This window comes from Eleutherodactylus coqui, chromosome 1 (genome assembly GCF_035609145.1).
Source record: "Eleutherodactylus coqui strain aEleCoq1 chromosome 1, aEleCoq1.hap1, whole genome shotgun sequence".
NCBI classification, from domain to species: domain Eukaryota; kingdom Metazoa; phylum Chordata; class Amphibia; order Anura; family Eleutherodactylidae; genus Eleutherodactylus; species Eleutherodactylus coqui.
In genome coordinates this window covers 471654102-471681148 of record NC_089837.1, presented here as the reverse complement: position 1 = coordinate 471681148, position 27047 = coordinate 471654102, and the positions used below count along the sequence as shown (strand labels likewise).

At 45.6% G+C, this 27047-nt stretch overlaps 1 protein-coding gene across 2 annotated transcripts in view; it reads left to right on the top strand.

Annotated features, from left to right (window-relative positions):
- Positions 1-562: 562 nt before the first annotated feature.
- Positions 563-27047, top strand: part of ARHGEF25 (Rho guanine nucleotide exchange factor 25) — a 294535-nt gene continuing 268050 nt past the window's right edge. For both annotated transcript variants that reach the window (XM_066584414.1, XM_066584413.1), the window contains exon 1: positions 563-892. In XM_066584414.1, coding sequence (XP_066440511.1) covers positions 788-892 — 105 coding nt within the window. In that variant the 5' untranslated portion in view covers positions 563-787. The remainder of the gene's footprint in view (positions 893-27047) is intronic.

Sequence of the window (27047 nt, the reverse complement as noted above, 5' to 3'; positions counted from 1 at the left end):
GTTCTCTTACTGAAAACAATCTCACTTTTATATATTGCATATACTATATAAAACTTTTTTATTATCAAAAGAGTCTGCTATAGCACATTGCCCTGACTGAGCCTTAAACCTTGCACACCCGGTCAAGAAGCTTGTTTTCTAACCTCTTCTACTGAACGGCTGATGGATCATCTTCTTATTGGGCCAAATTCCTACAGTTTCCTTGGAATAAGGGGGTCCTGAAGGGCAATACTGACAACCAGTCAAGTTTTTGATTCTTAACAACAATACAGAAGACACAATTTGGTAATACACTAATGTAATAGAACTGACGAGAGCCAAGTATATCCGATCCATTACGCCTTTCAAGTGCAAATAATGGGAATATGGTTTCCGTCCAAGACATTTCTGGCAATGAAAGTGTTAAGCATCTTCTTCCAAGTCCAGCTGTTGCATGGGATGTTACGGTAACTTACACCAAACATATGGCTGCCTTCCACAAGAGAGCAAGGAGGCCAGTGAGGCTTGTGGAGGGGAGTTGGTGAAAGGGACTGACTCTCTACTTGTTGCAAGGATTTATCACTGTTTAGATGTGCTCCCTGCCTCTCCCTGCCTCTCAGCAATCTGCTCCGCTCTGCCACAACACATAGACTCTCACAGACACTTTCCTTCACTGACTCCTTCAACCTTTCACTTACAACACTTTGCTGAATCCAAAGCTGCTGCCTACAACTTAAATGGGTGCAGCCCCCTGCTAAGAAGTGGAGAGTGGGCTACAGATCAACAGTAGGATTCCTCAAGGAGTTGGATGTATAACATGAAGAATCCTCAGAGACATGTGGGGCGAACGGATCAGATGTTGGGTGCTATGGCTGATATCCTAGGGTCCTTTGTACTTCCAAGTCATCAATGGGTATGTGCTATATGGATCTTTTGCTCTTGTGTGTTTTAGATGGCCAGTTCAGGCCAAAGTCATGCAATATTAACAGTTAAACAGCATTTTAACTCAAACATTTGTTGTTTTACCTGTTGACTAGAAGCCTTAGATTGTAAGCTCTTGAGTTCTTCTTAAGATTCTAAGTATATTTAAGTTTACAAGGAGTAAAACTATCATCAAAATGCACAAAGTGTTGTAAAATGTTGAGGTTTTATTCCATTAGGCAATAGTTCTTAGATGTCCAGTGAATGATCATCAAAGTTATTATCTAACAGTAATGTATAGTGAGTCATCATCACATTTACACCATTTACATTAGAACCAAATAGTTGCCAAACCGTAAACTGAGTAACAACTTTTTACAATTCATTTCATTTCTGCACTTTTTGGAATATTCCCCACTTCATTAGCATGCAGTATTTAGTAGTTGTTCATTGGCAAGCTCACTGCCCCATATCTTATGATATATATATATGTGTATGTATATATATATATATATATATATATATATATATATATACACATATATATTTATTTATTTACACATACACTAATATATATATATATTAGTGTATATATGTCTATATATATATATATATATATATATATATATATATATATATATATATGTGTATGTGTAAATAAATAAATATAAATATATATATATATATATATATATATATATATATATATATATATATATATATCATAAGATATAGGGCAGTGAACTTGCCAATGAACAACTACTAAATACTGCATGCTAATGAAGTGGGGGATATTCCAAAAAGGACAGAAATGGAGGGAATTGTAAAAAGTTGTTACTCAGTTTATAGTTTGGCAACTATTTGGTTCTAATTAGACCCCATTTTATATGCAAAGTGTAACATAGCAGCTACTTGCCACACTAGATATAGAGGAAGGTGGCACTTAGTTAAATTGAACTAATATGCAGTAAAACTTTAGCAACACACTGTAGTAAACTTTAATAGATCTAGTAAAAAAAAATGATTATAGCGAATTCCTACTATCTTTTAAACACTGTGTAGGAATACAGTCGTGTGTACTTTTGTCATAGAGACGGAAAAACAGCATCATAGCTACTGAGACAGAACATGATTTATCCATTTCAATACCAAACTCAACTGCGGCCTTGAGTTTGGCGTTGTAGTGTCCTTGTGGAGGTGACTATACCCCTTGTATATTTTCTGCGGACTGTATAAGGCCGCGCTCACACGACCGTGTTTCCAGCGATGACAATAAGTACTTACTGCATGCCGCACTACCTTGGTGCGGGTGCATGCGTAATACACGCCGAGATAGAATATGCCATGATTTTTCTCTTGCGCACATATGCTCGTGCCAACGTCACAATGAAAGTGTATGAGCGATTGTTATTGCATATTCCACGTGCAAAAACGGCGTAGGTAATACGCATACGGTCATGTGAGCCCGGCCTAAGTTGCATATACCATTTTTACTGGTTTTACTGCTCTTTTTGTGTCTCTATCTGTAAATCGCAAAAGCATTTTCAGTATTGGCCGGGGGAGCGGCTTTCCAAATCAGAAACACTTGGTTTTCTTTCACATTTCTGCTTCATGCTGTGACATGTGATACAATTGTAATTCCATTTTCTATTGTTTTTAATATGGAAGTTTAAGAAGAAGAAAGTACATCTGCAATCGGCCTTCTCTAAATAGAAGAAAGCTAATGTATAAAGCAAAAATATATAATGCAAATACAATAAGCAACAGATGACTAATAGTAACGTCTAATGATAATATGTATCACTTCTGCTCATTGACTGTGCTGAAAGAGTCAACCAGAGACATCCTGAGGGCAGTTGCATCACCCAAGAGTTTATTTATTTTCTAACTAAGTAGTTGGCTGTCTTCAAAGCCGAGACACTGAGACAAAACAGAGAACTGGATCAGAGGGAGGAGAAACAGAGATCCAGATAAGGGATTGGTGCTCTGGAAATTAACTTCTTGTCTGCTGTTGGAAAGTTTCTTTGTTGTTTTTTTACATGGGTGTGATGATGGAATAAGAATACTATAATTAAGCAACACCAAAAAGATCCAACACAAATACATGTCAAGGAAAAGTAGGGCAGAATGGGTGACGTGTGCTACATGTCTTTTAGGTAAATGGCAGATACATTGACGACTTAACAGCTGCAATGTGAAGGTCTTCTGGGAAAGGTGGGGGTGGACAGCTTTCTGTGGCATCTAAGATTAAAGCTAATGCATTAATATGTTTACATTCCCAGAATTGGACCGGTCAGGTTATTAGTTGCCTCAGGGTAGCTTCAACTTTTAGTTTTTCCAGGAGACACGTTCAAGCGTTCATTCCCGAAGGGATCCTTACCAAGGTGTGTTCTTCTCATGAACTTTCACACCCAGGACCTTGGGGGCAAAATGTTCTCTTTGGGAATTACAAGCCCTGCTAAATTGTTGTAATGAGATATGCATACAAATACGGTACACGGCGGTGAGAAAGAACTCAGTTCGTGGACAGCATCCAAGAGGAATTCTTACAAAATGTTCTTTTAAGGAGAAATATCAACATAAGACTGACGCCTTCTATGTGGATGGAGGTTCTCAAGCCGCCTTAACTTATACTCGAAGGGTTTGGATCTTAGTAGATATGGCAGTGCATTCCGTTAGATGTCTCTGAAATTAAAAAGACGGCTTATTTCTGTATTATGTGTTCTGCGTAAGTGAACTATCAGAAACATAATTCATTGTATACAAGGTTTCATCTCATGTTCATTTGGATATTTGAAACATTCCAAGGTTAATTAAGTTCCTATGATATTGTCTATACTCTAACTGCAGCTCATATGGACATTCGCCGACTCATGACGACTTATGTTCATACTCAAGTGAGTCTGGCGAATAGTTGATGATGTGCATCTGGCTTCTTTATCCCATGGCAATCAGTTGCTATCACTGGGAAAAGGTCCAGCTGGCCATGCACTATGCTACAGGAGAAATGTAGTATGAATGACCAATGAATGGCCGTTCATGTATTACATGAATGGGCTGGTTCTGCCAGTGCTAATCTCATAGAGGGGGGTCCCTAGAGTGAAATCGCTGTCTACAATGTCTATGCCCCCCAATAGAACATATGTATACAGGCAGGGGCGTAACTAAAGACTCAGGGACCCTGATGCAAAAGGTGATCTGGGGCCCCCCCTCTATCTGTATCTATACCCGTACCCATACCTAAACCATGCAGAGACATAACTCTAAGCTTCTGGAGCCCAATGCATAACCTGTAACAGGGCCCCCAACTATAATGCTTTATTCATAGTACTGGGCTCCATATATGGAGAAGAGAGGCCTTATGGGCCCCCTAAGGCTCCTGGGCCTGGGTGCAACCGCATCCCCTGCATCCTCTATAGTTACGCCCCTGTATACAGGTTGTTCTAATGATAAGATGTCTTTAGGGCTGATCATAGACACGGGACGATGTTGGGCACTTCAGTGTCCGACAGCCGCCCCAGCGATGACTGTTCCTGTGTTTTTACGCATGAATGATCATTGCTCAGTGAATGGAGGTGTAGTGGGTCGGGGGTCCTGCTAGCCCACTTCACCTCTAGTCACACTTAAGAGGCCTGTTTACACGGGACGATGCAGCAGCACATAAACAATGATTTTATGGTCCGATCAGCAATTTATTGCTTTCAGACTGCGCAATTATCGTGCAAACTACTCAATTTAATGAGTGGCTTGCACAATAATCAATAAAAGATACTTGAATACAATAGTAAGCGCAGAGCAAAGATATCATAATGGTCCTTTTCCTGAGCATGCTCTCCTTACTGTGTCAAAATTAATGACAAAAATATACATAGCAAGTTATACATTTTTCTAATGGCCTTTTCAGCACCAATGCTTCCTCATCAAAGTGTGCCTGGCACATGTATCCATAGGTGCATAGCCTATAGATGCCTCCTAGTGTGCCTGCCTCAGATTAACCCTTTTCAATCCACTGTCTGACGTCTGAAGACATTATGATTTAAGGCTATACAGCTCTGATGTTGGAAGACGTCCGTCAGGGTTCTCTTACTGTATATTGCCAGCCTCTCTGCTGTCAGAGCCTACCCAATGTGTCACCTCATGCAGTACTGGCTTTAGCCAGCAGATAGCGCCATTGTATAACAGCAGAAAAAGAGTAAGCCCCCTAGGAAAACCAGAATACAAATTGGATTTGAAAGGGTTAACACAGTGCACATTACCTGTTATGTCTGATGTTCGCCACATATGGATATATGTATAAAAAATATAGCCAGCGAAAACATTGTAAAATAAACTGGATGTGCACCATTTTCCCAGTAAATTTGGTGTACATCCACTAAGGATAATTTATTGCATTAAGCAGCACATCAATATAGAGCAGCAGCTATGTGTCAAGATATGGACCCCATTGCTCCAATAAGTATGAATGAATGACTTCCATTATGTAGATTGAAAAAAAAGTCCCAGGTCCATCAAGCTTAATCGTTTTTTGATCCACTGATTTTAACCCTAAATGCCATAGAGAAGCATTTAGACTTTTTTTTTTTTTGTAAATGCAGACACACGGTCGTATCTGCCGTTGCTACCTCTTAGGTTCGGGCATTCCACAATTGGACTACCCTGCCCATAAAGAACCCTTTCCTACATTGATGTCTAAATCAACTTTCTTGCACCTGTAAAGAATGTTCCTTCATCCTTCTTAAAATCCTAAGATTGCAACACAATACACATCTTATTTAGGGCGGCTTCAGATGGGCGTATGCACAGATACACTTGCCTCGGTGCAATGTATTTGCGCAGTGAACGAGGTCTGATGAAGTATATTTGCATGTATGTCTGCGCATAAGGGCTTGGTCACACGGGCGCCGATGCGCCTGTCTTCCTGCACGAAGAAGACGGCCGCACCTGCAGTGCGGACGACTCTCCGCAGCGCCGGAAGAAAGAACACATGACCGGCAATGGAGCCGGTCATGTGTTCTTTCTGCTGGCAGTGTGGAGAATCATCCGTACCTGCAGTGCGGCTGTCGTATCCTGTATCGGCGCCCGGATGCACCCATGTGACTAAGCCCTCACACTATACTTTTTCGCATGCAGGGCCAGTTAACACACGTGACACATCCCTTCCGTGGATTAAAAGGCTATTTAGGTCCAGATGTGTTCTTTTTTTCACAGAATTGCACAGCATATTGACCATTTGCATGCATATTGACTGCATATTTGCGCACCTCCCATCAACTTCTATGGGGCCTTTGATGTGCAAATACGCTGGAAAATAGAGCAGCACCAGTACCTATGGCAAATTAATGAAATATTGCACGTAAATGAAGTGCTGCATCTTTAGAGCTTCTTCACATTACCATATTTGCGTAAAATATTTGCACACAAAACACAGAATAGAACCCATTGGCTGCAATGAGTTTGTTCTCATGAACATTTTTTACGCTCACATTCTCTGTACGTGCAAAAAAGTAGGACCTGCCCTATTTTGCTGCATATTTGCGTATCAAGGAACTCATAGAAGTCTATTGGAAGTGCGCAAATACACAGTCAATACCCGCAGAATACGCTGAGCAAAATATGGGATGCAGCACTATACCGTCCTGAGCTATGGTACAGGCATCAACTGTCAACTAAATGTGAATGGTGAAAAGACTATAGCAACCAGCAAATATGACGCATATTTAATGTACGTGCCATTATATGAGTATGCTGAAAGCAACAGTCTTTGTAAATGGCATCCAAAAGGTTTATTTTCTTTTCCGTATTACTCAAGGGTCTCCTGGGCTATTAATCACATTGGGGGTCCCTACTGCAGCTTCACCATGGAGGTTTCCCATGCTGATCTGACATGGATATATTTGGTTCAGCATAAACACAAGGCTGATGGCTGTCACAGCTGTCATAACAAGTGAACATGTCTGGGAATGACATGAAAGATAGTAGGAACAGGTAGAAAGATCGCAAAGAAATGTGACAGAGAGTGGATCTGTCAGACGAGAGCGTGATGGTGATAACTCTTATCAATCATTAGAGATAGAGCAACACAAAAAGCACATACAGAACAATAAAGAATACAACGGACAGAAAAGGTAACAACTAGCGCAAATAATAGTAGCTTGAAAGCTACTTGTTCTGCACATAAGGATACAATGTAGGAACATAACATTCTTTTTTGGCACCTATTGGTAAACAAATGTGATGCTACAACTGTGATGTTGGAAATCCACTGAATTTACCAAGCCAGTCGTTAATTACTAACAAATACATGAAAATAGCTCATAGTTAGAGATGAGCGAACGTACTCGTTCGAGTATTAGCGTGTTCGAGATGCTCGTTACTAGAGATGAGCGAACGTACTCGTCCGAGCTTGATACTCGTTCGAGTATTAGCGTGTTCGAGATGCTCGTTACTCGTAACGAGTACCACGCGATGTTCGGGTTACTTTCACTTTCATCTCTGAGACGTTAGCGCGCTTTTCTGGCCAATTGAAAGACAGGGAAGGCATTACAACTTCCCCCTGCGACGTTCAAGCCCTATACCACCCCCCTGCAGTGAGTGGCTGGCGAGATCAGGTGTCACCCGAGTATATAAATCGGCCCCTCCCGCGGCTCGCCACAGATGCATTCTGACAGAGATCAGGGAAAGTGCTGCTGCTGGTGCTGCTGCTATAGGGAGAGCGTTAGGAGTTATTTTAGGCTTCAAGAACCCCAACGGTCCTTCTTAGGGCCACATCTAACCGTGTGCAGTACTGTGGAGGCTGCTTTTTGCAGTGTTGCACTTTTTTTTTTTTTTTGGTATATCGGCCGTGCAGAGCATTGCGCCCTGCAGTAATACTCCAGGGACAGAAGTGCTTAGGCAGGGAGAGCGTTAGGAGTTATTTTAGGCTTCAAGAACCCCAACGGTCCTTCTTAGGGCCACATCTAACCGTGTGCAGTACTGTGGAGGCTGCTTTTTGCAGTGTTGCACTTTTTTTTTTTTTTTGGTATATCGGCCGTGCAGAGCATTGCGCCCTGCAGTAATACTCCAGGGACAGAAGTGCTTAGGCAGGGAGAGCGTTAGGAGTATTTTAGGCTTCAAGAACCCCAACGGTCCTTCTTAGGGCCACATCTAACCGTGTGCAGTACTGTGGAGGCTGCTTTTTGCAGTGTTGCACTTTTTTTTTTTTTGGTATATCGGCCGTGCAGAGCATTGCGCCCTGCAGTAATACTCCAGGGACAGAAGTGTGGAGGCAGGGACAGAAGACACATTATTGATTGAATATAGGCAGTGGGCCTTTTCTAAAAAAAATTGGGCAAAAAATCTATTTGGCCTGCCTGTCACTGTGCTCAGTGTTCTGGGTCTGTGTGTGCTGGGTGTAGTAGTTCTACAAAATCATACGCAGCCAGCTAAGTGTTACAGCAGGCTTGCGCCAAATTATTTCCTGGCGTTCCGTAAGCGAAGTCAGCCTCCAACCACAGGCCAATAAGCGGCACATTTAATTACAGCGCTCTGTTTCTGCATTACTGGTAATACAGCATGCTGAGGGGTAGGGGTAGGCCTAGAGGACGTGGACGCGGGCGAGGACACGGAGGCCCAAGTCAGGGTGTGGGCACAGGCCGAGCCAGTGCGGTGGCCAGGGGTAGAGGCAGGGCCAGACCGAATAATCCACCAACTGTTTCCCAAAGCGCCCCCTCGCGCCATGCCACCCTGCAGAGGTCAAGGTGCTCTACAGTGTGGCAGTTTTTCACAGAGAAGCCTGACGACCGACGAACAGTGGTGTGCAACCTTTGTCGCGCCAAGATCAGCTGGGGAGGCACCACCACCAGCATGCGCAGGCATATGATGGCCAAGCACCCCACAAGGTGGGACGAAGGCCGTTCACCGCCTCCGGTTTGCACCACTGCCTCTCCCCCTGTGCCCCAACCTGCCACTGAGATCCAACCTCCCTCTGAGGACACAGGCACTACCGTCTCCTGGCCTGCACCCACACCCTCACCTCCGCTGTCCTCGGCCCCATCCAGCAATGTCTCTCAGCGCAGCGTCCAGACGTCGCTAGCGCCACTGTTTGAGCGCGAGCGCAAGTACGCCGCCACGCACCCACACGCTCAAGCGTTAAACGTGCACATTGCCAAATTGATCAGCCTGGAGATGCTGCCGTATAGGCTTGTGGAAACAGAGGCTTTCAAAAACATGATGGCGGCGGCGGCCCCGCGCTACTCGGTTCCCAGTCGCCACTACTTTTCCCGATGTGCCGTCCCAGGCCTGCACGACCACGTCTCCCGCAACATTGTACGCGCCCTCACCAACGCGGTTACTGCCAAGGTCCACTTAACAACCGACACGTGGACAAGCACAGGCGGGCAGGGCCACTATATCTCCCTGACGGCACATTGGGTGAATTTAGTGGAGGCTGGGACAGAGTCAGAGCCTGGGACCGCTCACGTCCTACCCACCCCCCGAATTGCGTGCCCCAGGTCGGTGGTGGTATCTGCGGCGGTGTATGCTTCCTCCACTAAACCACCCTCCTCCTCCTCCTCCTCCTACGCAACCTCTGTCTCGCAATCAAGATGTGTCAGCAGCAGCACGTCGCCAGCACGCGGCGTGGCAGCACAGCGGTGGGCAAGCGTCAGCAGGCCATGCTGAAACTACTCAGCTTAGGAGAGAAGAGTCAGACAGCCCACGAACTGCTGCAGGGTCTGACAGAGCAGACCGACCGCTGGCTTGCGCCGCTGAGCTTCCAACCGGGCATGGTCGTGTGTGACAACGGCCGTAACCTGGTGGCGGCTCTGCAGCTCGGCAGCCTCACGCACGTGCCATGCCTGGCCCATGTCTTTAATTTGGTGGTTCAGCGCTTTCTGAAAAGCTACCCACACTTGTCATACCTGCTCGGAAAGGTGCGCCAGCTCTGCGCACATTTCCGCAAGTCCCACACGCACGCTGCCACCCTGAGGACACTGCAACATCGGTTTCATCTGCCACTGCACCGATTGCTGTGCGACGTGCCCACACAGTGGAACTCTACGCTCCACATGTTGGCCAGGCTCTATGAGCAGCGTAGAGCTATTGTGGAATACCAACTCCAACATGGGCGGCGTAGTGGGAGTCAGCCTCCTCAATTATTTACAGAAGAGTGGGCCTGGTTGGCAGACATCTGCCAGGTCCTTGGAAACTTTGAGGAGTCTACCCAGATGGTGAGCGGGGATGCTGCAATCATTAGCTTCACCATTCCTCTGCTATGCCTCTTGAGAAGTTCCCTGCAAAGCATAAAGGCAGACGCTTTGGAATCAGAAACGGAGGCGGGGGAAGACAGTATGTCGCTGGATAGTCAGAGCAACCTCATGTCTATATGTCAGCGCGTTGAGGAGGAGGGGGAGGAGCATGAGGAGGAGGGGGAAGAGACAGCTTGGCCCTCTGCTGAGGGGACAGATGCTGCTTGCTTGTCATCCTTTCAGTGTGTATGGCCAGAGGAGGAGGAGGAGGAGGAGGAGGAGGAGGAGGGGGAGGAGCATGAGGAGGAGGGGGAAGAGACAGCTTGGCCCACTGCTGAGGGTACAGATGCAGCTTGCCTGTCATCCTTTCAGCGTGTATGGCCAGAGGAGGAGGAGGAGGATCCTGAAAGTGATCTTCCGAGTGAGGACAGCCATGTCTTGCGTACAGGTACCCTGGCACACATGGCTGACTTCATGTTAGGATGCCTTTCTCGTGACCCTCGCGTTACACGCATTCTGTCCACTACGGATTACTGGGTGTACACACTGCTCGACCCACGGTATAAGGAGAGCCTTTCCTCTCTCATTCCCGAAGAGGAAAGGGGTTCGAGAATGATGCTATACCACAGGGCGCTGGTGGACAAACTGATAATAAACTTCCCATCCGACAGCGCTAGTGGCAGAAGGCGCATTTCCGCGGCCCAGGTAGCAGGGGAGGCGCAGAGATCAGGCAGCATGTACAGCGCAGGCAGGGGAACACTCTCTAAGGCCTTTGACAGCTTTATGGCTCCCCAGCAAGACTGTGTCACCGGTCCCCTGTCAAGGCTGAGTTGGCGGGAGCACTGTAAAAGGATGGTGAGGGAGTACGTAGCCGATCGCACGACCATCCTCGGTGACGCCTCTGCCCCCTACAACTACTGGATGTCGAAGCTGGACACGTGGCCTGAACTCGCGCTGTATGCCCTGGAGGTGCTTGCTTGTCCTGCGGCTAGCGTCTTGTCAGAGAGTGTGTTTAGTGTGGCTGGGGGAATCATCACGGATAAGCGTACCCACCTGTCAACCGACAGTGCCGACAGGCTTACACTCATCAAGATGAACAAAGCCTGGATTTCCCCAGACTTCTCTTCTCCACCAGCGGACAGCAGCGATACCTAAGCAATATGTAGGCTGCACTCGCGGATAGAAGCATCGTTCTGTATCCCCATCCAAAACGGGGACCTTTTTGCTTCATCAATCTGTGTATTCTATTCATCCTCCTCCTCCTGCTCCTCCTCCTGAAACCTCACATATTCACGCCGAACGGGCAATTTTTCTTAGGCCCACAAGGCTCAGTCATATAATTTTTCTAAACAATTTTTATACGTTTCAATGCTCATTAAAGCGTTGAAACTTTCACCTCAACCAATTTTTATTTTTACTGGGCTGCCTCCAGGCCTAGTTACCAATTAAGCCACATTAACCAAAGCGATTAATGGGTTTCACCTGCCCTCTTGGTTGGGCATGGGCAATTTTTCTCAGGTACATTAGTACTGTTGGTACACCAATTTTTGGGGGCCCTCGCCTACAGTGTAATCAAATTAATTTTTTGCCCACCTGCATTACAGCTCACGTAACATCAGCTGTGTTGGGCACTGCAATGGGATATATTTATGTACCGCCGGTGGCTTCCTGGCACCCACCCATGCCGTGGGTCCACAGGGAGTTGTAACTACATGTGTCCACTTCTAAAGAACCCCAGTCTGACTGGGGCATGCAGTGTGGCCCGAAGCCCACCTGCATTTAACATGACATTACCTCAGCTGTGATGGGCAATGCAATGGGATATATTTATGTACCGCCGGTGGGTTCCAGGGAGCCACCCATGCTGTGGGTCCACAGGGAGTTGTAACTGCATGTGTCCACTCGTGGGTATGAGCCCTAAGTCAGAAACAAAAGCACAGAAAGTCAGTATTCAAATTAGCTACTAACTTAATACATGGTGCCTCCACTAAGAAAAACATGTTTACTGTATAAGTATCTGAAAATGAATGTATGCGCAAATTCGCTAGCCTCATCGGAACGTATTTGCATAGTGAACAAGGTTCATTTGTGCGGATATTGGTGGATTGTACTGTACCTGATCATATGCATGCCTAACTAACTTAAAAGGCCCGGATTTAAAAGGCTATTAAGCCTAATGAGGTCCAGATGTGTTCTTTTCCCCACTGTCTTGAACAGTGTTTCACGCATCCCCTTGTGTATTGCGTGCATATTTGTGCACCTCCTATAGACTACTATGGGGCCCATGGTGCACAAATACGCAGCAAAAGAGAGCAGACCCTATTTTTTGCATGCAACTGAAATGCCATCGACGGGTTCTATTCTGTTTATTGCACTCATATATTTTGCATGCGCAAAAACATGAGCAAATACTTTCGTCTGAAGAAGCCCTGAAGGTGCATTTAGATGAGCCGATTATCGTATGAGCGAAGGTGAACGATGAACGAGAATCGCTCACTTTTCGTTTGTTGGTCCTTTTATGCAGGCATAGAAATCTTTGTTCGCTTACTGTTCGGTTTAACCAGCGCTCATTCAGTCCCTCTTATTCGCTTATACAGTGAATGTGAAAGACTGAACAATTCTCATCTGAATGAGCCAACAATGTATCTGCCTGTCTAAGTAGGCTGCATGAGAACAAACAAGCTAGCACTGACGTCACTGGCTCATTCAAACGAAAACCGGCTCGACTAAAAGGACCCCAACTCTGGTCTGCCCACATCCTGTGATTCATATGATCCTAGAAGAAGTAGTTAACTTTGTGACTTTATGTTTGTGCTGTTCATTATTAGGGTCAGGGACCATGCAACTCAACTAGTCCAACAAGAGTTCGGTTACGCCTATAGTGGTTGCGGGTTTTCAGCCATCCTTCATTGTGGCTGTGAGCCCCTGAGGATACTACCCTGTCCAGTCGGGAGGGGTATCATCACTCCTTAAGGAGAGCACCTAGAAGGTGTGTAAGGAGACTTATAAGGCTATCCATACTCCTCTGGGTAATATATACAAATAAGGAAGATGGAACAATACCTCTGCAGCGCCACCTATTGGATGGTAGCATTCCTGCAAATCAATGTCCGATCCTTTATACAGGTCTTTGCAACAATGATTGGGAATTGAAAACCAAGCCAGAATCCATACACAGACAGCAGTTTCGGGGTGTTTGCCACTCATCAGTGTACAGTACGATCCTGGCTTGGCTAGTGAGAGGCCTATGACGTGGGTTGGGAGGGGTAACATCTCTCCTTAAGGAAAGCACCTAGAAGGTTTTCATGGAGTTGCACCAGCCACTCCCTGTTCTGCCCAGTGCCACCGTAGGTCCAGGTGATCACAAAATCTCTACTACGAAATTGCACCCAATCACCCTTGACAGTAAATGTGCAAAAATGCATGTTACCAACTCTTAGACTTGGTTCCAAGTTCTTGGAAAGGGCAACCAAAACTACTCAAAAAAACGTTTAACTCAACTTGCAGCAAAACACGATAGTACACATATAACAGTACTCTACACAAATGAACATCTCAGCGTCAACACTATCTACTAATGTCAGCTTGTCACGGGTTAGCTTAACCTTGTGACTTGAAGGGTACCAGTTCAGCCATATCACTAGCTTACAGGACCTGATCACACTTAGACCACAATGCAGCCAATCTTCCATAATGTATAGGCCACCAGCTTACTTTCAGGACTGAAGGGCGTAATCTGGTTTCCCACCATCTGGAAATAACCCCTTGGATGGTGGGGGGACCATGGGCAGGTTTTCTGATGGAGGGCCTGCAGAACTGGCTGCAAACACTTCTGTCTTCGAACTGACTACAGTCCCCATACCATAGCATCCAAAATGAGCCCAGTCACAGGGCCGACAAGTTGTCAAAAGCAGTTTCCAGCAAGGCACAGATGGAGGAATTAACCACATCGCTGATGATGATAACATTTATTGCAACAGAAGAACATGTAATAGTCTGCGGTAAGCAGTGCTATGCTTCCGTAAGGGACAAGCAGAGGTCTCTCGACCGGTTTGCCACAAGGGAGATGAGATGGCTGCAGCCAAAACTGCTTCAGAATTAAATGCCGGAAGAGACAGATTGATCTCGCCTTGAGTCCTGCGAGGTACAAACCACTTTCCTGTATTCACGGCAGGGTACCGGTTCGTAATGCACTCTAGTAGACAGTGAGACTGATACAATATCCCTGTTGCCTCCCTCAGCTTCCTATTTGCTCTGACCCTGCCACGTACATCACTCCATTAATATAGAGCATGCCTATGCTACCAGCGTCTGCGCACCTCCCCACGTGAACATTTGCAACGGATCACATATTAAAACAAATGGGCATAAGCCGAAAGAAGCCAATTTTCCACTTGGCTTCTAGGGACCAGGCTCGACACCTAAACCACTATTCCAATGGTTGCAAGAACCGAACCAGGCTAATATGCACAACTTAACTAACAAAAAGAAGGGGTTACCCCTGTCACAATTTTGGCCTTCCAGAACCTCCTCCTGAAAGCTGGCAAATGGGAAACTATCATTGCTGTTGACCAGCTACCGTAACAGGGCATAGTGGTGGAGTGCCGCAAGCCTTCTACAATTTGGGACACTAGACACTCAGTATGTAGCTAAGCACAACACAACATACACGACAGATATACAGGACAACAACATCACAACAGAAACGTTCTCCAGTATCACACACTGCTACCCTCCAGGGGTTCGGCTCCCATGCAGTGTATTGTAGTCTACTGCAACCATTTCACCAAGATGACTTCTCTGTGCAGCGGCATCACACATATTGGGCACCCCATTTGTAAGGACCCTTCTTAAGGAATCTCTCCATGCATCAGTCCTATTTATCTCCCCCACAATTGAGGACCTCTGGCTCTTAGGCGCCCAACAGTCATTCCAACGATATCGCTCTTGTGCTTTCAGGAAAGTGGAGGCAGAACAGGTCAGATATCTATTCCGGACGCTCGCCTCCACTCACAGTAAGCAAGACGTCATTCATAGAAGAACAATTGCGTGTTTACGCAGTCAATCATCATTTGATTTGTATGCCTGTCTGAACTGAACAGCAAGCGACAAGCAAACAAATTATCATTTATCATTCAGTTGCTACCAATGTTTACACTCAATGATTACCGGCTGGTTTCTCATTTGATCCAACGATAAACTAAACAATAGGAGCAGCAGTGCTCACTAATTAGTTCAGTGATTTGTTGTAAGGATGGTACATTGGGTGATCTCCAATTTCTAGCAATCATTAACTTCACGGTGAGTAGAAGTAGCACTGCTACCGTAGTTGTGGATTTGGGGATATTTAGGGAACACTGTATATCACAGCCCCTCCAACGCATCCTTTTGGTTCCTGGGAATAGCCTGGCCAATCTATCGGGAGAGTAGTACCAGCTTGTAACCACTTTAAAGTGGGCTTCCAGTAGATTGGCACATCAAGAGGCTCTTTGAGCACCTAAGAAGGCTCTTGTCCATTGTTCAGGTGTAAATTTACGTTTAGTATCTCTCTTCCAATTTAGTATATGAGCTTTTTTATACTTCTGCTTTTCCTTCTCTCTCCCTCCAATGCAAAGATCATAGAAATTTTTTGGTGGTATCTGTGATTTTAGACCTTATCCTGGGTATTTTTGTGCCACGCTCCCTCCAATGCAAAGATCATAGAAATTTTTTGGTGGTATCTGTGATTTTAGACCTTATCCTAGGTATTTTTGTGCCACGGAGTCCAAAAACACCATCCATTTTGTTCTAGGAGCTCTAGTTTTTGAGATATTGCTGATGTCATTATCTATTGTTCTTATGATTAATTACCCGCCAGCATTTGTTTCCTATTAGTACTCATGATACTTATGATTCTGCCGATGTTCTGTTAATGTTGTTGTTTGCGTGTGTATTTTAACATGTTCTGATGTGTTTAATTTATGTTACAAGCGTTGGCATGGCTTCAAATGTCGAAATCATCCGAATGGCTTTTGTTTCATTTGCGGGTGTACACGTTCCTTCAGCATAGAAAAGCTATAAATTGACTTTGCAAAAAATAGCTTATTTGGTCTATTTCAAAGTAAAACTGGGGGACCAAGATGAGCCTCGGGCGCCTCATGTGTGTAAAACATGTACAGAGCATCTGCGGCAGTGGGCGAATGGCAGAAGGAAGTGCATGAAATTTGGTAAACCAATGGTGTGACGAGAAGAGGCAAAGCACAGAGACGGATGTTACTTTGGTTTGGTGAATGTAAGGGATATCAATGGGATTAATTGGAGTAAGTGGACATATGCACACTTCTTTTTGTACTCTTGGTTGTAACATGAGCATCAAATTGCAGGACTTGCACAGTCATTTTGATCAATTTCTAGATTTTCTTGGTGATGTAAGTGAGAGTGACTTCCCCAGGAAATAAGGACCATGGAAAATCGGTATGGTGGATGATTGGATATACATATAATGGTGGACTAGTGTTGGAACATCCAGCTCAAATAGCCAGTAACATCTCATTGCAGGAAATCGTAGAAACGCTATTCAGAAACAACTTTTTGACAGTGAAGGTGATCAATGAGTGGAACAGGTTACCACGGGATGTGGTGAGTTCTCCTTCAATGGAAGTCTTCAGACAAAGGCTGGACAAATATCTGTCTGGGATGATTTAGTGAATCCTGCATTGAGCAGGGAGTTGGACCTGGAGGTTCCTTCCAACTCTACCGTTCTATGATTCTATGGTTTCAGTGACATGTCTCAATGAAAGAACTGTGTTTTGTTGTTCGTGTTCTAGGCTTCTTGGGATTTATCTTCACACCTTCAGCTTTTAATTCCCATTTCTAACATGTATAATACAAAATGTTTATACAAGTTTATACGGATATGTCATATTTTCATAAGCAGACTTGATGGGGAAAAACTAATATCATTTCTATGGCCCCAAAATACCCCAAAAAGGTTCTAACATCTTAGTTACCAAAAGTTGTGTTCCCCAGTGTAATCGTTTCATGTAAAAGGGTCCTTAAACATGGCTTCAGTCACACATGAGCACACTTCCTGCTAGCAGCTTCCTTATGTAACCTTCTCTTGGTCTCTGCTAACACTGAGCCATCTAGTGGTAACAGTTAATATTGCAGTCTAAATTCATACACTGGATTACACTCAAACAGCAAAAGAGAAAACAGTGAACATAGTTACATAGGCTGCCACATTGGAAAGTGGCCTGCATGTGATCACCTTTAAAAAATTAAATTCTGCTTAAATTATGCTTCCTTTGGTCTCTATTCACCTAATTAAAGTCAATTCAGGGTTCAGTTTTCAACTATTCAAATGCTATTTGAACCTCATCCAAGGCCGGATTCACATGAGCGTATTTGTGCAGTGCATTACGCACAAAAAATCCACATGCTGTGAATAGAACCCATTTATATTCAATGGGTTTGTTCACATAAGGGTTTTTTGAGTGCACATCTTGTTTGCCTTTGTTTCCCTGCGCATGCTCTTATTTCCAGCTCAGGGAAAGAGCACATATTGAACTAATTACACTAACAGCCTATTTCAAGGAAAACACGCACAAATGCCCAAGGCCTATTGCACAAATGCGTGCTCAAATGCGCTTATGCCCATGTGACACCAGCCTAATTCTGCAGAGCAAGGTAAACTGTGGTACTAGAAATTATACAATCTTTTGCATTCTTTTAATAGGTAGTTAGTAGAGATGAGCGAACATGCTTGTTCGAGTATTAGCATACTCGATGGTGCTCGTTACTCGAGCGAGTACCACATCGTGTTCGACCCCTCCCCGCTGTGACGTGCCAGCGTGCGCACGTCCACAGCAGTATGTGGCTAGCTGGCTGGCTGAGAGAGAGAGAGAGAGAAAGAGAAAGCTCGGCACCCGGCGGGTCCATTGCAAAAACGCTCTGGTCTCCCATTGACTTCAATAGGGTTAGTTACTCGAATAGAGCTCTCGAATATTACGAAAAGCTCGACTCGAATAACGAGCACCCAAGCATTTTGGTACTTGCTCATCTCTAGTAGTTAGTGGATTTCTTTTGCCTCTTAAGAGCAGCTTCACACGGATGTATTTGAGTGCACCAAATTTGCGAGCGCAATACGCAGAGATTAGAACCCATCGATTTTAAGGGCTTATTCACATGGGCATATATAGGCCGGGTTTTCACGCCCCGGCCGGTACGCGCTGCCCCTCTGATGCATTGGTTTACAATGCTTTAGTGCACATGGGCGTATCTCCACAGCGTAAAAGCGCCTGGTCAGGCACTCTTACGTCGGCGATGGCAGCTGCATCGAATCCTATGGGAACCAATGACAGCTGCAGGAGAAGGGAGGTGGGAGGGAGTTTAGCATCGTGACTTGGGGGGGTTTCCCACTTGCCTTCTGCATCCAGCTGTTTTCTGCATGGAGCACCCGGCTGTTATACAGCGAGCACTCCGTGCCGGGTATGGAGAACACAGCTGGATCGCTCTGTTCTTCATACCCCGCCTGTCATCAGGGAGCGGGATACAGCTGAAACAATAGTATCAGCTGTATCCCGCTGTGAATCCCTGATAAGACTCATCGTAGTTTTTCAGCATGCTGAAAGACGACAATGAGCGACGGCATAACGAAAACTGCATGTTGTCAGTGCAGTTACACACAACGATTATCGCTCAAAAGACGGCTTTTGAGCAAATTTTGAGCGATAATCGTCGAGTCTAAATGGGCCTTAACTAGAGATGAGCGAGCACACTTGGAAACAGCAGTTACTTGGGGGGGCGGGGGTGAGCGGCGGGCGGTAGTGGGGGGTAGAGTGAGAGAGATATCTCTCTCTCTCCCCCCACTCACCCCCGCTGCCCCCCCCCCCCGAGCACGCTCGGATCAGTAAGCAGTTACTCGAGATGAGCGATGCTCGCTCGAGTAACTGCTGTTTCCGAGCGTGCTCGCTCATCTCTAGCCTTAACACATATATCACAATAGACAGCCAATGGGGTGCTTGAAACAAAAACACATGACGCCAGAGGCAAGATACAATTTACAAGGAAGCAGACTAAAAATAACTAATAGTGCAAGAAAAAATCACATCGGCGGTCCATAGGTTTGCAAAATATGCATCCCAAATCAAGAAGCTTGCGATGATGATCTCTACCCCGTAATGGGCAGTTAACTATTTCAATACCGCAGACTTGCAGGGAAAGTGTAGGCAGGGACATCATTATGGAAGTTAGTCACCAGATTCTAAGGGATTTTCCTGCAAATGGTTGACTTTCCCATGTGATCTATGTGAGGTAAAGAACATAATTACATGTTCGGTCTCATCTGTTGTGTATATCATTTCTTCGGGAAGTACACCGCCGGTGGGGTTGTTGGGAAAGGCTGGCATTTCATCACACATCTCCCTGTTTACCCTTCTTTCCAGTCCAGAAGTTTTACAGTCGTTTCACGACTAATTATCATCAATCTGCTACAACACAAACCGCACATCAAGCCGGAGAAACATTGTATTTATCCGCATTCATTGACTAAACTCTCTGCAGGATACAACGTTATACGTCCCGCTTCCAGCAGGAACATAGCGAGATGCCGCGATTGATGAAAGCCAGATTTCAGCTTCCATTGTTCTGGGGTTATTAGTTTTCAGAAGAGGAGGACAGAAATGTTCCAAGATGAATAACACTTTTTATTTTGTTGGAGAAAAAAATTCCATTTGCTAAATTATCTAAAATTAGTTTTTTGGAAGTTTGTTATTGCGCAATTGAGCTATTTTAGTGAATCTGTGTTTATTACGTCTGTTACACAATAACAGCTTCATACGATTTATCATATAAGCACGCCTTTCTTGGCGATATACCGAAGAACTGATGTGCTCTAGAGATGAGCGAGCGTACTCGGAAAAGCACTACTCGCTCGAGTAATATGCTTTATCCGAGTATCGCTGTGCTCGTCCCTGAAGATTCGGGTGCCGCTGTGGCTGACAGGTGAGTCGCAGCGGGGAGCAGGGGAGAGCGGGCGGGAGAGAGGGAGAGAAAGATCTTACCTCCGTTCCTCCCCGTGCTCCCCTGCAGCTCCCCGCTCCGTGCCGGCACCCGAATCTTCAGGGACGAGCACAGCGATACTCGGATAAAGCAAATTACTCGAGCGAGTAGTGCTTTTCCGAGTACGCTCGCTCCTCTCTAATGTGCTCACATTTAAGGCTCATTCACATGCGCAAGTTCCTTCTGATAATAAGATCGGCTTCAGATGGACATATTTACGCACGCAATACGTAGAGAATAGATCCTATTGATATCAATGGGTTTCTTCACATCAACGAATTTCGTACGTGTCTACTGATTAGCTGAGCCTTTGTGCTCATGCACTGAGCTGATTTCTGTAGCAAGGAGACAGCTCCGTTCTTACTGTGGCTAGACCTGGTATTGCGGACCAAGTTCCCCTTTATTTCAATACTTATAATACCAAGCCTGGCCACTACAGAGGGAACGGAGCTGTTTGCTTCCTGCAGAAATCATCACAGTGTATGAGCACAAAGGCCCAGCTTACAGTTGGTGGACCACCAATCTACTATTGATGGCTTATCCTAAGAACAGGTCATAATTTACAATTAGACAACCTCTTTGAGAAAGTCACAAATTTTAATCAAAAATTTGATCAAAAATACTAAAACCCTGATGGAGGTGCAATGTCATATCAACTTATGTGACAGCTCAAGAAAAACACTAATTGTCAACACCCGTAAAGGTGCGCTTAGACGGATCATTCTAAAAATCGTTTGAAAAAAAGGGAATTAGAATTGTGCGATTTCCATCCGTCGTTCAGTTTCAGCTGACATAAAAATTGTCATCCGCTTGTTGGCTAATTGTTACGTTTAAACACTGATCTTTAGTGTTTCACGAGAAGTGAACAATACCTAACGATGATTTGCCTGTCTAAGGCCTTATTCACACAAATGTCATTTTAATGCTCCAATAGCGCACTAAAAAAATGTGACTATTGGAGCGTAAAATCCCATTAACGAAGAATAGCCGCGACCAAGTCACGGCTATTCTTCACGATTTTATTGTACATTTGCATGCCTGGCTGTGGTGAATTAATGCCGCAGCCCAGAAATCCCTCGGTCGGCAGAACCACTTTTAAGTGACTTAAATGCCTCAACTTAAAGGAGATGTCTCGAGGAAGCAGTTAATTTTTTTTTTTGCCCAGTCCCCCCCATTAAACACACATTACTAAGCCCCCCTGTAAATGACATTTCTAGCTGGTTCGTACTTACCGTTCCAGCGTTTCAGCAAGTTATAAAAGTTTCCTCAAGATGGCCGCCGGCTCTTTCCCAGTCGCTCGCTGCAGCCCGACGTGCGCGCTCCCGAGACGCCGCCAGCTGTGTCTCCATGGCAACCGGACGCATCGCAGCCGCCGACCAGACGCCCCGCAGCCGCCGACCAGACAGCAGGTAACCGGCGCTAGCCCCCGGCTCCCCAGCGCTAGCCCCCCCGGCGCAGCGACAGCCCCCCCGGCCTAGCGACAGCCCCCCCCATCGCAGCGACAGCCCCCCCGGCCTAGCGCTAGCTCCCCCGGCGCAGCGACAGCCCCCCCCGGCCTAGCGACAGCCCCCCCCATCGCAGCGACAGCCCCCCCGGCCTAGCGCTAGCTCCCCCGGCCTAGCGACAGCCCCCCCGGCCTAGCGACAGCCCCCCCCATCGCAGCGACAGCCCCCCCGGCCTAGCGACAGCCCCCCCCCATCGCAGCGACAGCCCCCCGGCCTAGCGCTAGCTCCCCCGGCCTAGCGACAGCCCCCCCGGCCTAGCGCTAGCTCCCCCGGCCTAGCGACAGCCCCCCCGGCCTAGCGACAGCCCCCCCCGGCGCAGCCCGGCGCAGCGGCAGCCCCCCCCCGACCCATCACTTACCTGGGAGGCTTCTCGGGGCTGCTGGGCTGGGCTGGGCTGGGCTGGTCTTCTCCGCTGGGCAGCTCCAGTTTCTGCACCTTCCTCTAACAGAGGATGGTGCAGAATGGCCGCTTCAGCGCGCTCCCGAGCAGTGACAGCTCGTCTGCGCATGCGCAGAAGAGCTGTAGCGGGGAGCACACTGAAGCGGCTCGTGCTGAATGGAGAAGACCGGACTGCGCAAGCGCGTCTAAAAAAGCAAGCTGCCAGCGAATTTAGACGGAACCATGGAGACGAGGACGCTAGCAACGGAGCAGGTAAGTGGAATAACTTCTGTATGGCTCATATTTAATGCACAATGTACATTACAAAGTGCATTAATATGGCCATACGGAAGTGTATAACCCCACTTGGTTTCGCGAGACCACCCCTTTAAGGCACTTGTCATTGTTTAGCGGCGCTAGCTGCTGCTAAACTCCCTCCCTCTCCCATTTGCCGGCTGTTCCCATAGACCTCCATAGGAGTCTATGGAGTCTCTTGCGTTTTGCGGTCTAAAGATAGGTCTTGTCCTTTCTTTTGACACAACCAGAAATTTTGGTGTTGAAACAGCGCGCCTATGTCCTATCTTTTGCGGTATGATTTATTTTTTGTCGCTCAAAAAATGGTTCGTCTAAAAGAATCCATAGGAAGCCTTTTTGACGCGTCTGTTTTGCTTTTAAATTATGTTGGTTTGAATGGGGCCTAAATAGGCTACGCAAGCACAAATAAGCTGGTCATGATGTCACCAGCTTGTTAGCTAGGGAAAACGAGAATCGTGAGGTTGTCATTAGATGTAAAAGGAGCATTAGCCTCTGCTGCACCATAAAGTGCCGAGATTTGATCAAGTTGGTCAAGCTACAGGATACTGTGCGACATGCTTGAGAGATAAGCCGCAGTACGTCTAGTAAATTATTCAGCAATTCATACCACCTTGATGATGCTTGACCAAGAGGACGGCTGAATCACCGGTATATCACCACTGACTGGAAACTACTTATGAGTCATGCGGCAGCAATCGAGAGACATAAAGTTCATCATAATCGATGAAATATCTACGGTACGGCTACCAGATGTTATGTGTGAGTGATTCGCAACTTAAACAGATGAAGAACAAAGACAAAACATATTTTTAGTGTTATAAATCTGCTATTCTTTGGCAATGTGATACAACTGCCACCAAGTAAGAGATCAGGAACTCCAGTTTTTACGAACAGTCTGAACATCTTCAGCCAGCAACACATCCATGTCGTATATCTGGATTTCTCTAAAGCATTTGACACCATGCCGCATAATGGGTTGATATATAAAATGAGACAGCTCGGATTGGGTGAAAACGTGTGTAATTGGGTAAAGATCTGTCTCAGAGATAGAAAGCAGAGGGTGGTAATAAATGGTTCCTACTCTGATTGGGCCACCGTCGCTAGTGGGATGCCACAGGGTTCAGTATTAGGCCCCATTTTGTTCAATATATTTATCAATGACCTGATAGAGGGACTACACAGTAAAATATCAATATTTGCAAACAATACAAAATTATACAATATATATAATGCAACGGAGAACAATGTACGGTTACAAACGGACCGAGATAAGCTGAGGGCTTGGGTTGAAAAATGGCTAATGAAGTTCAAAGTCGATAAATGTAACGTTATGCACGTGGGCAGGAGAAACGGATGTCATCAATACACACTAAATGGGGTACTGCTAGGGAAAAGTGGTATTAAAAAAGACCTGGGGGTACTAGTGGACGGTAGAATTAACTGGGGCAATCAATGCCAGTCAGCTGCTACAAAGGCATATAAAGTCTTGGGGTGCATTAAAAGAGGTATAGGGGCGAGGGACAAGAACATTATCCTCCCACTATATAAGGCACTTGTCAGGCCTCACATGGAATACTGCGTACAGTTCTGGTCACCGGTGCTCAGAAAAGATGTTGCAGTGCTTGAGGGGGTCCAAAGAAGGGCAACTAAATTAATAAGTGGAATGGGAGGACTGGAATACCCAGAGAGGCTATCAAAACTGGGATTATTCACCCTGGAAAAGATGGTTAAGTGGCAACCAAATAGCTATGTATAAATACCTGAGGGGACAATACAAGGATCTCTCCTATGATCTGTTTATACCCAGGACTGTGACGGTCACAAGAGGGCATCCACTACGTCTAGAAGAAAGCAGGTTTCGTCGCCAACATAGAAGGGGGTTCTTTACTGTAAGAGCAGTGAGACTGTGGAACTCTCTGCCTGAGGACGTGGTGATGGCAAAAATTAATACAGGAGTTTAAGAGTGGGCTAGATGTCTTTCTAGAGAGCTATGATATTACAGGATCTAGACATTAAATAACCAGCGGGGTTATTGATCTGGGTCTTGGAGTCAGGTAGGAAGTTTCAAACATTGATCCAGAGATTATTCTGTCTGCCATTATGGAGTTGGGAAGCAATTTCCCCCCCACAATGGCTCTACTATATACTGTATATGTTTTGACATGAAATTCTAATACTTATGTTATATATAATGGTAGAGTTGCTCAGTGCAGGATCACTAAATCATCCCAGAGAGATGTCTGTCCAGCTTCTGTTTGAAGACTTTCATTAAAGGAGAACTCACCACCTCCTGTGGCAACCTGTTCCACTCATTCAGCACCCTCACTGTCTAATATCTAATCTGTGTCTCCTCCCTTTCAGTTTCATCCCATTGCTTCTGGTCTTTCCTTGTGCAAATCAGAATAGGGCTGATCCCTCTGCACTGTGACAGCCCTTCAGATATGAAGGGATATATGGTTCTACTATTTATGTTGAGACATGTATGTCCATTAACACAAGAAAAAACAGCATTTACCACAGCCCTATATTGTATGCCTAATCAGGCTAGACTTTGATGTAGTGCTTGGAGTGCAGGAACCTCTTGCCATCCTCGTTGTATATCAAAAGGATCATCCAGCATTTCTTGACTATTTAAACAGTCCTATAATTAAGGGGGTTGTCTGGCATTTTTTTAAATACATGTTCCCCTTCATAGGAAATAAGAAACAAGCTTATATTCACCACTCTACCTCTACTGGCTCCCCACATCTCCTGAGACGTCATCTCCAGGTCTCCCCCATATTACAATGTTTACGAGCTGCAGCAGCCTATGTATGTAATAGAGTACCAAGGTCTGTGATTGGCTGCAGCAGCTTGTGACAACCTGTACAGCCTGTAACAAAGACCAGGAACATAGAACTGCAGCATGGTAGATGCGGGGACCCAGGAGAGGTGAGTATAAGCTTGTTTGCTATTTTTTTATAATAAGGAACATGTTTTTTTAGTGTGAATGACAGAATCCCTTTAATTATACATTTAACCCTTTCCAATCCACTGTCTGACCTGTGAAGACATTATGATTTAAGACTGTACAGCTCCGATGTTGGAAGACATCCGTCGGGGTTCTCTTACTGTATATTGCCAGCCTCTCTGCTGTCGGAGCCTATCCAATGTGTCACCTCATGCAGTACTGGCTTTAGCCAGCAGATAGCGCTGTTGTATAACGGCAGAAAAAGTGTAAGCCCCCTAGGAAAACCAGGATACAAATTGGACTGGAAAAGGTTAAAAGGATGTTGTAATATAGATAGTCCAAGTTCCACTCTTGCCTGTTTGAAGCAGATTCCTTACTCTTTATAATAGCCTGTAATATCAGTATGTGCACAGGTAATTAAAAACACAATGGACTAATCAAAACCCTCTTACAATTAACCTACCGTATATACCGGCGTATAAGGCGACGGGGCGTATAAGACGACCCCCCAACTGTCACCTTATACGCCGGTATTCAGTGGAGAAAAAAAAAAAAATTTTATTACTCACCTCCCACGGCGTTCTGTCGCGCTCCGGCAGGATGTCGCTCGCTCCGGCAGGCTGTCGCTCGCTCCTCGTCCCCGGCGCAGCATAGCTTTCTGAATGCGGGGCTTGAAATCCCCGCTTCCAGAAAGCTAATACACACGCCGGCAGCCATGACATCATTGAATGGCTGTGATTGGCTAAAGCACACGTGGCTTCAGCCAATCACACTATTCAATGACATCATTGAATGGGTGTGATTGCTAACACGTGCGCCTTCAGCCAATCACAGCCATTCAATGATGTCATTGAATAGTGTGATTGGCTGAAGCCACGTGTGCTTTAGCCAATCACAGCCATTCAATGCTGTCATGGCTGCCGGCGTGTGTATTAGCTTTCTGGAAGCGGGGATTTCAAGCCCCGCATTCAGAAAGCTATGCTGCGGCAGGGACGAGGAGCGAGCGACAGCCTGCCGGAGCGAGCGACATCCTGCCGGAGCGCGACAGAACGCCGTGGGAGGTGAGTAATAAAATTTTTTTTTTTTACACTTTTTTTTTTTTTGTATTACCGGCGCATAAGACGACCCCCGACTGCAGAGCAGATTTTTCGGGGTTCAAAAGTCGTCTTATACGCCGATATATACGGTATTTATATTCTGCTCCTATTCTGCCAACAAAGACAGAAAAATGAAAATACAGAGAGATATAGCATAGATACCAAGGTCATTCCAAAAGTTCTTAGCCTAACTATGAAAGAAATATTTTTCATTTTTACTTTTCATTTATTTTTCAGCAGAGTTCCCTGACATCTTGACACACTTGGCCCACCAGGTTTAAAGGCTAAGATACCGGTGGAGTAGAAGTTTTTGTTGAAGCATGATAAAACCTCCTTCACTGCACAAATGATGTCATCATCTTTCTTTAAACGCATCCCTGCCAGCTTTTTTTTTTAAATTGAGGAAGAGATGAAAGTCTGAGGGTACCGAATCAGGGGAATAAAGTGGGTGTGGCACGATTTCGTAGCCACATGCATGAATGGCAGCCATAGCAATGATGGCTTTGTAGCGTTGTCCTGGTGGAAGAGGACACCTTCTGACAACTTTCCATGTCACTTCTACTTGATCTCCTTATGCAGTTGCCTCAGCAGGTTAACGCAGTATACTCCTGTCACAGTTTGTCCTTTTGGAAGGTAG